The sequence below is a fragment of the Drosophila grimshawi genome, unplaced genomic scaffold (assembly GCF_018153295.1).
Source record: "Drosophila grimshawi isolate 15287-2541.00 unplaced genomic scaffold, ASM1815329v1 contig_1377, whole genome shotgun sequence".
Lineage (NCBI taxonomy): Eukaryota > Metazoa > Arthropoda > Insecta > Diptera > Drosophilidae > Drosophila > Drosophila grimshawi.
Genome location: NW_025062900.1, coordinates 16589786 through 16603763, shown reverse-complemented (window position 1 = coordinate 16603763; position 13978 = coordinate 16589786). Strand labels below are relative to the sequence as shown.

Genomic DNA, 13978 nt, shown 5'->3' with positions numbered 1-13978 from the left:
GGCAATATTACCAAATTTTCGAATCTGATCGAGCTGGCGCACAAGGTGCCCGACTATGAACGAAATGCGACGAATTGCACGACATGGGCTTCCTTCTGCTTTCGCAACGTTTACTTTCCCCTTTATCCGGAGAGGCCAAAAATCTACAGGAACCTTCCCAGCTTCTATTATATGCTGCAGCATGTGGAACGCGTGGTGGAACCCTGTAATCGCTTTTCGGCCACAAAATGTTTTCACTCCACGCAATTTGTTGTTGGTCTACATAATCACCTTCCATTCTTTCGTGCACAAAATGGTGAATGCGATCCAAAATCTGTGCCCATTGAGTTCGCCCAGCTGCACCATTATCGGGAGCCGGACAATAAGACGCGCCTCCTCAATCCCGTTGTGGATGACAATATCTGGCGTTTCCAGCCGCAGTTGCAGCAGCGTGTCTATTCCAAATATGAGAAGCTCGGGTTTTTGCCCGACATTCAACAATGGATCGACGCGGAGAATCGACGTCGTAAAGACGATGAACAACAACTACACGAAGCTATCTTTAAGACATAGATTATAGAATACTCATATCATGTACGCGCAATCTGCGAAATTCGATTAAAGGCACTTTGCAAATAACAATTAAACAATTTCTGTTGTTCCACTGAAGTTAGCTGTTTTAAATATATGTGAATTAAAAAAGGAAATATATTTGTAACATTAACATAACTTTTTGTATACATGTTTTTATGCGAAATTCGATTAAAGGCAGTGCTAATTAATTTAAAATTACATGTAGAAACCGAAACACAACTGCAGAGCCGACAACTGTTAACTAACAGAGTTGTATTTGAGAGCCGACAACTGTTAACTAACATAGTTGTATTTGAGAGTGTGCCCGTTTGCCTATCGATGATTCATTTTGCAGCTATGTACATATATCAAAAAATGTATTTATTAATTTTTTTATTTATTTATTTACAAAAAGTAAGAAAAATTTAAACTAAATTAAATGTATGATCAAATTTAAAACTATATGTATAAATTAAAAAATAAGAAATATTTATAATATTTGTGGGGGTATTGATATGCAAAATGGTCCAAGATTTGTTGCGTGAATTGCGGAAAACTCAGAAAAAAAACCCAATCAGACCAAAAAATAATTAGTATCAATTAGCTAAATCCCACCACAGGTACATGCGAAAAAGTTATTCACGAGACAAGATGTGTAAAATTGAGTTCTCAATTTTAGAAATTTAGAACTCTGAATTGATTACGTGATAGAGTCTGTTGTAATCATTACAGATTAATCGCAACGGTTGATGCAAGGAATAATTGGTAGTACAACGACTAAGAGAAAGTGGGGAAAAGTGACGGTCTAGAGGGAACAGAAAATGTATTTGGCTCATCAACGCAGCTGAATCGATTTCACCATTAAGTAATTCAACTACAAACGTAACACCTCGCATAACACGACGATTAGTTAAAGAGGGAGGGTTAATAAGGAGCAGTCTATTGGTATAAGAAGGCAATACGCCCTAGCCAAAGCGACGAAAAGAAAAAAGTAAAAAGCTCTTCTGCACAGATTCCAATCTACTTTAATGATTATGATATTGTGGAGACCACATACAAGATACGTATTCCAGAATTAGACGTACAAGAGAAGTGATGAGTATCTGAGTCGTATAAGGGTCATCAAATTCCAAATTCACCAACGCTTAATAAAACCAAGAACTGGAAATGCTTTGTTGACAGTGAATTTAATATGCCTATCAATTTTGAACCGATGATCAACAAGTAAACCTAAATCATTTACTTCATTCAGTCTATCAAGTGGCCTCCCATTGAGCGTGTAACTAACAATATGAGGAGAGATACGATAAAATGACATGAGCTTTCACTTAGAGCAGTTTAAAAGCAGGCTCAGTTGATCGTTTCTGCTTAAGCGCGTTTTTAGAGAGTTTTACACTTTTAAACTGATTCTCCAATGCATCAAAATCAGCTCTGAGCCTACTGAATGCTCGACGAAGATCATTGAAGCCCCGTCTAGTTTGCCTCATAAAAACCTGGATATCGGACTCCGCATCACGGCATCGCTCGCATCACCACTTTAACCCCGACTTGCTGCCAATTATATTCCTTACCCGTTGCGTGAAACCAGCACATTTTACGTGTACTACGTTGTTACATAGTTCTTGCAGTTTTTTAAGTATCACGACATATTTGATGAAAAAATTAATATGCTCGGAAAAGAAGATACGAAAGATTCGGCACTGCACAGAGAATTTAACAAACACTAAAATGGCACAGCAAGATAAAATATGAAGACAAAATCGTTCGACAGCTAAATCAACAACACGCATAAACACAGTTAGGAGAGCAGATAAAAATCACAATACCAACAACAATACACCGCGATCGAGACTGCAATGTGTATAAGCAAGTTACTTTTTATATTAAAACGTTCCACGCTACTAAGAGAGCGAGAGAATAAAGCACACACAAAAGCAAAACTCATCTGTTAACCGCGCACTGTAAATATTTACGAAAAAAAACTTTTATGATTTGCTAATCAGGGAGATTGCTGACAGAAAACTCAAAATGAGCAAAGCATAGACAGAAACAGTAACAACAACACAAGTACAGGGAAACAAGACAGTTATTTTATTATATTAATCAAAGAAAAACAGCAGAACGAGACAGCCGAGTTCGTGAATAGATCGTCATAAGAAGTCGACAAAGTCCCTAGTACCTAAAGTTGTAAGGTTGTCGGTGCGTCGAGGAAATAAGTCGTTATTTTATAAAATCGAACATTACGTTGTAAACGGCAATCGTATAGACAAGGCGCCATCTTTAAAATCATAGCCTCACACACCATCCAATCTTTCCAGAACCACAATCTACCTCCACATCTCACTCCGGGCCGAACTAAGATGTCACTGGAACCATACCGAGAGTCAACCTGGCTGAGGGCACGGATCAAATAGCTCAGTCTCGAACGATTGGCTCAGGCAAATGGCAGCCGCCTGTTCTAATTAGCCTTACCCGAGTATCTCTCTTTTAAAATACAGTTGTTAAGAATGTCGCAAGACAAATGAAGGACAGAACCCTGGATGGGGTAAGGTTTTCACATGTGGTAGACCATCCTCCACATCGTACTACTCAAGCAACAAATAGGAGTGTGCCACTGGCGCAGCAAGGAGAGGTCAATACGAAAATGCTATCGAAATTGCAAGTAGGTAGGGGCCTGGACCCAACTACTAGCAGGTGGATACTCCCACTTCTAGGGTCCAGACAAGCCGCGGCATCAGCGCATGACAGAACTGTAACAGTCATAACCACTATAGGATGTCCCCAAGGGGGAGTATTGTCTTCGCTACTCTGGAGTTTGCTAGTTGAGCCAACAGAGGTCTTCAGTGTCAATATGCCGATCACATTGTTATAGCACGAGGTAAATTTGAAGAATCACTCTGTTACATCGTTCAGGTAGGGCTGATAATAACAAGTGACTGGTGTACGGACGTTGAACTCAACCCAAGCCCAAGCTCTTGTAACATGAAGCTTTGAAAATAAGCGAATGCATACGAGGAATGGATGTCATCTGGGTCAGACTCCGATAATCAAAGTAAACGAATGTGTGCAAATAATATTTTTAAAAGTCGAAAATTTGGTTGAAAATCCTATACTTATATTTCACTGTAATATATTTGTAACCATTATATTAATACTAAATAATAATATATATTTTTATATTAGGTTACTTAATTGGTTATTAATGTTATTGTAACTATGTCAAGATGACATATCTGCCTATTTAATTTGTCTGAAATTCTATACTACTCGATCAACAATGTGCTTATGTAAGACTTAAATAATTTATGAACAAACCTCAAGATTATCGCTTGACCTCGTTAAGAAGTTATGTGCTCTGATAACTTCAATTGGAATTCTGCTGTCACGAAAAAGACGCGCAACTCAAAATGACTAATTTACTTAAATTTATAGATAGAATTCAAAATTATTTAAGAGGAGAACAAAACACAAAGATATTGTAAATATACTAGAGTAAGTAAGAATATTGCTCTGACAGATAACGTCTCTGTCAAAAAGAAAACATTTGTACCAATAAAACGTCTACGTCGACGTCAACGCACCAAGATAGCACTGGTTGACGGCTATACTAAATCGGAACCGTGCTGCTGCAGGTATTCTAGAAGAAGTTGTCAAACATCAAACATCGTTGAGAGGCGCAGTTTTGAAATTAAAAATTGAAGTGTTTCTGAATAGCTGAACAGATCAGAGCTCAATATGCAGTTAATTAGGGCGAGATTTGTCAAGATTTTACTCTTGATCATATCCATAAAAATATTTTTACTACTCATATTCATCAGCTACTACGATTCTGATGAGCCCAGTCGGCGATCTAAACGAATCGTTTTTATCAATGAGTTGTTGATTGACAAAAAAAATGGTAAGAAACTAATTATATATTTTCATCACTTTAATTTTAACCTGAATACTATCGTTTTAGAGCCCAGCTGGGAGCAGAGATTGAAATTCATACGAGAGGAGATGCCCTCGTTCCCGCTGGAGGAACTGCTGCGAAGACCCTCTACTGAGCCCAATTGCGGAAAAGTTCCCAATTCTTTGGACATTGATTTCAGCAATGACTATTGGCAGACGGTTCACATTGAGAACCTGACATATCATCTCTTTGGTGCGTACTATGACAACAGGGAGAAGATTACAGAGGCGCCGCTTGTCCGAGTTTTATCCATGATCAATAATTATGGCGCTTGGGACAAGGTCAAGTATCCCGACTCCTATTGTCAAATGTGGTTCAAGAATCGCGTGGATCCAGTAATTGCTAATGTAAGTGATCATAAGATTATTTGGTGGTGGGGCGGTAGCGGGGAAAGGCATGTCTTCCCGACGCTTATCAGCTGCCCCCTGCCCAAAACGGAAAAGGAGGTACCCGAAATGGTGTCCCTGGTAGCCCAGCGCTGTGACAAAGCGAGAAATCTGCTGCGGGTCATTTACGAACCTGATGTCAAAACGGTCGCCATGCCACAACAGAAGGATCAGGCGATGAAGGATCAAGATAACTCAAGAAAGCCCCTGCGCTTTATGGTGTGCGTAAAAGGTTTAGACTTCCCCTACAAGGACAAGTCTTGGCGTCTGGTTGAATGGCTTGAACTAATGCGGCTGATGGGTGTCAGCAAGGTGGTCTTCTACGATGGCCAGATTCATCCGAATATGACGCGTGTGATAAACGATTATGTAACCAGCAGTCCGGGCTTTGTCGAACTGCGCCCCTTGTCGATGGGTCGGGGAGAACCGCACACGGGAAGAAATTTTCATCACTATGCGATGGGTGCAGACTTCTTAAATCGCATACTCAACGAGATGATACCATACAACGACTGCTTCTACCGCAACATGTACAAGTTCGACTATGTAGGCGTCTTCGATATCGATGAAGTCATCATGCCGCTGGGCAATATTACCAAATTGTCGGATCTGATCGAGCTGGCGCACAAGGTGCCCGACTATGAACGAGATGCGACGAAATGCACGGCATGGGCTTCCTTCTGCTTTCGCAACGTTTACTTTCCCCTTTATCCGGAGAGGCCAAAGTTCTACAGGAACCTTCCCAGCTTCTATTATATGCTGCAGCATGTGGAACGCGTTGCGGAACACAGTGATCGCTATTCAGCCACAAAATGTTTGCACTCCACGCAATTTGTGGTTGGTCTACATAATCACTTTCCACTCTTTCATGCACAAAATGGTGAATGCGATCCAAAATCTGTGCCCATTGAGTTCGCCCAGCTGCACCATTATCGGGAGCCGGACAATAAGACGCACCTCCTCAATCCCGTTGTGGATGACAATATCTGGCGTTTCCAGCCGCAGTTGCAGCAGCGTGTCTATTCCCAATATGAGAAGCTCGGGTTTTTGCCCGACATTCAACAATTGATTGACGCGGAGAATCGACGTCGTAAAGACGATGAGCAAAAACTACACGAAGCTATCTCTAAGGCATAGATAATAGTAGACCTAATATCATGTACATATACTCTGTGAAATTCGATTAAAGGCACTTTATTTTTGCCTTATTAAATTAAAAAGAAAATTTGTAACATTAACATAAAATTTCTTATACATTTTTTCTTAAGTTCGAGGTTCGAATCGGTCTTTTTGGTGTGCTTCCTTAAAACTGGCTTTGACCTCATTTTCTTCCAAACCAATTGATCAGTACCTTTATCCAGAACTGTCCTTTAAAACCCAGAAATACTTACATACAGAAATCAGAAATCAGGATATATATGCAGTTTACAATATAAGTAAAGTTAAACACATATTTCTTAGTTATTCAATATTTTTCAGTCTTATTACCTTTTGAGGAATATTCTAACGCTTATAAAGCAATTGACGTTAAATATGTAGGTTTTGATTAAATCAACAAGATATATGAGCCCAACTATACTTGGGAAAATAACTTTAATACAATAAATCTTTTATACTATATTGTGTAACGTCCTCAGCCAAAAACATCTATAGCTGTAGCTGCAAGCTAACTACGGCTGGGTGGCATAAAAGTAAACGTAAATATTGTGAAAAAAAATCAGAGAGGGATAGAGAGAGAGGAGAGAAAGCGCTGAAAAATGAGGCAACGCATTTGGTTGTTTATAAGAGAGTTGCTGGGGCGTTGAGCACAAGGCAAACGCACAAAAGTGATTTCGACAGCAGGGCGGCCCAGTCATCAGTTAGCGTAAGAGCTGGGCAAAAAGTTGGAAAAAGAGAGGGAGACAGATAGAGAAGAGAGGGGAGGAGGAGCTAGCTGAGGCAGTCAGTCAGTGTCAAAGGCAATGGCAATGGCAGTGGCAACAAGGAAAATCGTCGAGTGGCGACGCGACGTTCTTGTTTACTTGAAATTAATTAATGTGGCAACATGATTTAGTACTCGCAGGTAAATAAGGCGTTCATAAATGTTAAAGGATTATTAGCTGACAGCACACGTGGCGTATACGCAATTTCGCATTACGTTGTCGTCAAACGGGACCCACCTCCTCCACACAAACCTACAAACCAAACGCATTAGCAGTCAGCCCAGTTGAGTTTTTGATGAATTGTTTGTCTTAAAAATTTACAAAAGGGCGTAATTAATTAGCCAAAAACAGTCCCTCAGCCTTCATCATTCAGTCAACCCCCGCTTCGCTCACCTTTTTGTTGGGTTTTTGTTATGCTGTTGCTTATTTAAATTGCAAGTTCACGAGGGCTGTTTGATCAGTCGTCAGCTAATTAGGCAGGACTTGAGACAGCCCTCGAATGCCACTTGTTGCTCTTTGTTGTGCAAACAGCAAAGTTGAATGACATCAAACAAAAAGTGGAAAGTTGGAAAAAGGTTACGTAAACGAATTGGAATCACGTGGAGAAAGAATTTAGCCTTGTATTTTCATTTTTAGAAAGTGGTTGGTATATGTTGGGCTTGACGGTAATTGTAGAAAATTGCTTGTACCCAAAAGATAAATATAATTGTTTATTCGTGCCAGTAATAATTAGATTGATTAAGCTTAAGCCTAAGCTTAAGCACGAAAGGTCATGGTCACTGAATTTATTTATTCCGTCAATCAATATTTTTTTTATTTATTATTAGTTTGTAACTGGTGTGTTAGATGAAGATGAAATTAAATTAAACAGAGTTTATGTGAAGGTAAAAATAGTTAAATGATTTATTCATCGATTTTTTAATAACATTACTTATTTTTGTGAGAATTCTTTTATTGCTATTGTCCAGTTTAAAATATTATTCAAGTATTAAACTTCTGTTTATATAAGCTTTACCAAGTCTGAAAATCTTTAGCGCGCTGTGTAAAATCCAAGCCATTAAATTTATGGCCAGGAGCAATGCATCATTTTAGCTGCATGAAAGGAGAGATGGGCAAGCAGTTGAGTCTTAAAGTGAGAATTTGCAATGCTTATTGTTGAAACAAGTGTATCGCTAAGAGGCTAAGGGGCAACAATACTACTAGCAAATTCGGTTGCAGAGCACATGATGAGAGCGATCATCAGAGAGCAGAGGCGCTTGTCAAATTGCGTGAATTTAAACGCAGCTGCCTCTGAGAGCTCCTTCTGAGAAATAAGCAGCAGCAAAAGAGTTGGCAGCATTGCGCGGCCGGTTAAATTGATGCATAATTCCGCAGCAGCTGCAACTGCAGCAACAGCAACAGCAGCATCAGCAATGAAATATGATGCAGCGCATGTGGCAAGCATATGAAAAGCGACTGGATTTGCCAGATAAGAAGCGAGATGACAAAGGGGAGGCAGTGTGAGATGGCAAAATGTTGTATTTATGCAAAAAGCGGAATGAAAAATATTTTCACATCCTTGACTCGCAACTGCGCCACAGCGAGAGTGCCAGCTCGACTTGTGAAATGAAAAGGACCAAGCGCGTAGCAAAAAAAAAAAGAAAGAAGAATATGAGAAAAAGAAAATAGAGAACGAAAAATGCAATACATCAAATGAGGCAAAGAAAGCGAGAAAGAGGAATGCAACTTGACAACGTCGCTGTCTGACTTTATGATAAGGAAACATGCGAAAGGGAGCTGTATACGATGAGGGGACTTGTGTTGCGTTTGGCTTGGCTTGGCTTGGCTTGGTTGGGCTTGGCTCGACTATCTCTCCCCACAGCCAGATATATGATGCATTCAAACCAAATGCCAGCCGTATTGCTCGTAATGCCAACTGATGCACACTAAACACAAAACTCGCTGCATCATCAGCACAACAGCAGTCGCTGTTGAAATTACAGACTACAGTCGCTTGAATGTATGTGATGGGTATATAGATATAGCTGCAGTCAACGTAATAGCAATGCTGCTTCTCTTCGTCTCATTTTATTTTCATATCCTTTATGTAATATGTATTCTTGACCAAGATCGAAAGCCAAGTCGCTGCAGCCACATTTCCAGAGTATCTCGTAGTCAAGAAGGGGATACTTATCAGATAACCTAGTCCTTTCATATAGGTTCTGTGAGCTGTTTTAGCTATAAATCAAATACAAATTTAAATAATTTAAAACTGAGCTAGCTTTTTTTGCAGATTTCAATTATTATTAACATAATTTTGACAAATCTGCTTATATTGACCACAACTGTATACATAAATTGATTGTATCAGATTGCTCTTTTACACTATTTACCATTATTCCCTTTGTACAGATTGTGTTTGTTTACTCACATTTAACCCGCAGCGGCAATTGATTGCTGACCGTTTCCCCCTCATCATTGATGGCGCTACACGCATAATTTCCGGCATAGTGTTTGGTTATCTTCTGCAGCACCAGACTCTGATTCGACCGGATGACACGAGCCGACGTGTTGTGCTCCAAGTGGATGCCCTACAAAGTGGGTAAGCATTTAGAGAAAAAGAGAATATGTTAATATGTTTATGCGAATTTAAAAGTAAATAATGGTCTGCATTAAATAATTAAAAACAATAATAATGGGCAAGTGAACTTTGTCATATGCACCCAATTCAATTGTGGTTTTTTTTCAATACTATTTGTGAATAAATTATGTTGATAGGTCTATGCTAGGTGCCAGACTTGGCATGTGTTCTTCGCTGATTGATTGAGCGACAGCGACTGCAGCTGCGACAGTTACCGCAAAATCAATGCCCCAAATTACGAAACTATTTTGTTCCCCACAACCGTACATTGGAGACTAGAAGGCACACCATCATTTGTCCACCTGCCCAACCAACTGCCATTCTTGGTGTGAAATGAATTGAAATGCGCAAATGCAGCGCAATGCAACCTCAAGCCGAAGTGAGGAGGAGCGGATGCTGAAATTGGGAGCATACGCAACTTGCCAATGTTATTGACACTTAAACAGAAATGAATGGAAGCCAACCAAGCAGACAGCCGGCCCTAGAGTAGACGCAGGACGACCTGGGTACCCAGTTCCTGATGCCGCCGTTGTCAATTGGGGATTTCGGTTTTTGGCTTTTGGGGTTTCAGTGTGTGCCTGGCAGCAGATATGACAGTAGACCGGGTTGGAGGGGAAAGGATGGTTGTGCAACAGAAGCTCACTTCCAGCTGACTTGACGCGACCTACATTATGTAACCACAGCAGCTTCCGCCATTGAGGATTCGATTGTACGTGACACTCGAAGTAAACATCGTCGCCTTCCTTGATATCATCCGGTGACAGTGTGGAGCCCAGGCGCAGCGTAACCAATGGGGGATCTGCAAAGAATTGAAAATTACGTGTAAAGCGTGGAATTAGAGTAAGTTTATTTAATAATTGAATATAAATTCCATTGACATCTATTATCAAATGTGTATTTATAAGCACAACTATAATTAAATACTTATTGCTTGATTATTATCTTAACACCAAATTTTGAAGGAGATTCAAAACTTTAGCTAATTGGAACGTGTTTGATCAGAATTCATTTATTTCCAATATACTCATTAAATATGGTCAAAACTAACAATTTGTATTGGCTGTGTACAGATGTCCAATTCAATTATTTTACTATTATTGTTGTCCTACTACTCGTCATGCACAAGATGCTTAAAACTTACAACGACATTCAAATCCCTATATGACAAGCGATTTTGTTTTTTTATTTTGGTTTCCTTTCCGTCATCAGCTACAACAGTAAGTGGAGTGATCTATTTGGTTTAATAGTGGTTGACAGATATGGGCGATTTTTTGCAACGACAGGCGCCCCAGCAAAGAGTTATGGGAACAGAAATCTAATGACAACTGGTAATAAGTAGAACTTTGAATCGCAATAGCTTTCCACTAGCTGGCTGGCTCTAAAGTTGAGCCCCAGGTCTGGCGTTGCTTGTGAACATGTGTTGCCGCTTAAGTCGTTTGAATTTGCTTAACGAGCCACAAACTTTGCGACAAACACAGCACACAGGACGTTGAAGGAAGGGCGCACGTGCTAACCTTAATATTGTTGAGTTATTGGCGGCCAAAGCCAAACGGCGCCAGTCAAGAGTTAGACGACAACGACAACGACGACGATGACGACGTCGACGAGCGAGGCCAAAAGTTTGCTCACTTTAGAATGGCCTCGCAAAGTTTGCTTTACCCTATCCCACTCTGCCCCTTTCCTGCCCGACCCAAAAAGGTCTAACTTGGCAGCAGACAGCAGACAGCAGTCGCCCCGCCAATCAGCAAAAGTGCTCCAAAAGGGCCCCAGTGCAAAAAGTCTTGCGCCAAAAGTCGCGTCGCTGTATTTCCGCACACATGTTGCGGGCCATTTTTGTGATTATCATTTACCGTTAGCTACCCAAACTGCCAACAGCTGAAATCGCCCGAAAAATATATGCGGCTACCCACACTCCCATCACCATATTTTGGGGCGGCCATCGATCGAGAGTTTCCTAATATTTTGCACTTCCTCTCTCTCTCTCTCTGTCTATATATATATATAGATATATATATATATATATCTGGGGTAATTTATGTGCAAGCTAAAGTTTTGAATAATAACATCATTTAATATATGCTGCTCTGTGATTAAGCTGCTAAGTTGTCAACTTTTAAAATATATCTTACAAGATAACTATCAAAACTCAATAAATTATTTTTTTATGTATTATTAAATGATAGCAATAGTTTTAGTAATAAGCCCAGCTCAATGAATATTTGAGTCAATATTCTCGTTTAGATTCACAATTCACCATAATCTAAAAGTTAATTATAAAACAATATTTGCTCAAAGTTATTTAATAATGCTGAATTTTATTTAATTATTTATTTGTTTTTCTTTTGTATTGTTTAATGTCTGCTATGTTTAATGCACTATATTTGAAAAACTAAAAAGTTTCTCAACCGAAAGGATGTTTCAGAAGGAAGAGGGGGGATTGCATATGTGTATATAAAGATATAACTAGAGATTTGCCTTAAATTGTATAGATATGTCAATCATACTTGGTCCAACAACTGTTCATAGGGACTTCCATGGATTTGATCTCTGCCTGAGCTACAATAATAGTTGGTTGGCTGGCTAGCATATACATCATCTAACTTACATACATGTTTGTATATATACATATATATATAAGTCCTATTGCTATGCTGCATTGTGCGCCCACTTTAAAAATATCAACTCAGATTGCGGCATTGAGAAAAATATCGCGATGCTTTCGCTTCTCCAAAATGCCAGGCACGCACACAGCACAAGCGCCAATGTAGCCCAGTCATAAACAACGGCTAAGGGGCATGCACACACACACACACACACACACACACACACACACACACACACACACACACATAGACCCACAGACATTGTAGTAGACAGCGTGTGTAGTGCGCTCATGGGATTCTCTCTAGGTCTGTGATTGCATTGCATGTTCCTTCCTTGTTGCTGTTCTGCTTCTCTGTTCGCCGGGGCCACATTATAAATTTTAAAACGAGCGTGTCACATACACAGACATAAACAAAATTATACGCAAGGAATGCAGCAGCTGCCGTGCCCTGCCCACCCCCACAACTCAACCTCGTTCACATAAAGTATGGCAAATGGCCTTGCCAAATGCCGTGCCTAAGATGCCAAAACGAAGTTGGCATAATAACTCAGGCATGATGCTGAATAGAGATATCGTACAGAAAGGACAACAAGAAGGACACAGAAACAACAAAAACAGTAGCAATAACAACAAATGTGAAACGATGCAAAACATATTTGCCATGTGTGTTCAAATTAAAAACACCAGCAAATAATTGAAATGGCCATAGACGAATATAAAATTCGCTATGAAGAAAACCATAAATATAATATTAAAAAAAAACTTCAAAAGTAGTAAGAAATTAATTAAATGGGTAAAATAATGACCAAATGTTAGTTAGCAGTTTTATGGAATGAATAAAAAATTAAAAAAGGACGAAAAAACTGTTTATTATTTTGAAAGTTGCATTGATTATAATTTTAATTAATTTGTATTCGTATTTAATATTTTGGTTATGATATGATTACATAACTATTTGACTGAATGAACTTGAAAGGACATTGGGGAATCTGGAACTTGAATCAGACTCATATATCTCAATTTGAAAAGTTAATACCATTTAGCAAAGCTGCTCTTTTAAGATAGACGTAAATTCTCATATGCTTTAGAAGACTTTACGAATTCAGTGCATAATAATTTTATTTGCGTATTTGCCAGCCCAAGGCCAGGCCCAAAATGACTGTAGGGTATTACACATGCTCAAATTAAAAAGCATAATTTGTATAGTACATGTATTTTTTGTAACTTTGCTTAAAGTCAAGCGTTTGCCTGCAACACCGCAATACATATGTATATGTATATAATGTACGTGTGCACGTATGTAAATGAAAATGTTGCGTTACGTGCCGATCATAAAGTTTATTTCCGTCAATGTAGCAAAGGGCGTAGGCAGCATCGACGGAGCCAGAAGCAAAACAAACAAATAAAAAATAATATTCCGAAGTATAAAATATGAAGCCAACAAGTATGTGTGGCGCATAAAAATATAATAATAACACCTTATTTCTTAACATAAAACCTAAACAGCAGCATGTTTTTCTTTCTGTGTATTTTCTTCATACGTATTTGTGTTTTCTTTTCTGTCGGTACGTCAGCAGATTGCAGTAAAATTTAATATTTGAGGAAGTGAAAAGCAAAGAAACAACATTACGTGATGTGCCGCATATGCACACACACACACACACACACACATGCATATGTTAGTGTGAGCACAAGTGTGTGTGTGTGTGTTTGCACAATATACAAACAGTCGAAATAATAAAATACATTTACAGCCGCAAACGGGACGTATACGTAACGCCGAGCAACTGTAAACTCAACGGTGACTTTGGCACTTTACGATGTCCGCAGTACTTACTTTGCGGCTATTGACCCATTCAATTTGCCCAAACAATTTTGTAAATGTTGGTATTTGTATTTTGGCTATGATTATAAGTTTGACCGCGACTTATAAATAACCGA

General features: G+C 39.2%; 2 protein-coding genes across 2 annotated transcripts in view; one reads left to right on the top strand and one right to left on the bottom strand.

Annotated features, from left to right (window-relative positions):
• Window positions 1–13978, bottom strand: part of LOC6562545 (neural cell adhesion molecule 1-B) — an 80394-nt gene that overhangs the window by 17262 nt on the left and 49154 nt on the right. Inside the window, exons 9-10 of the mRNA XM_001987925.3 lie at window positions 10101–10231; window positions 9223–9382 (exon numbers count right to left, since the gene is read on the bottom strand). Coding sequence (XP_001987961.2) covers window positions 9223–9382; window positions 10101–10231 — 291 coding nt within the window. The remainder of the gene's footprint in view (window positions 1–9222; window positions 9383–10100; window positions 10232–13978) is intronic.
• LOC6562544 lies at window positions 4099–6135 on the top strand. The gene is made up of 2 exons (XM_001987924.3): window positions 4099–4450; window positions 4511–6135. The coding sequence occupies exons 1-2, from the start codon at window positions 4288–4290 to the stop codon at window positions 6025–6027; spliced, it is 1680 nt and encodes a 559-aa protein (XP_001987960.2). The 5' UTR covers window positions 4099–4287; the 3' UTR covers window positions 6028–6135.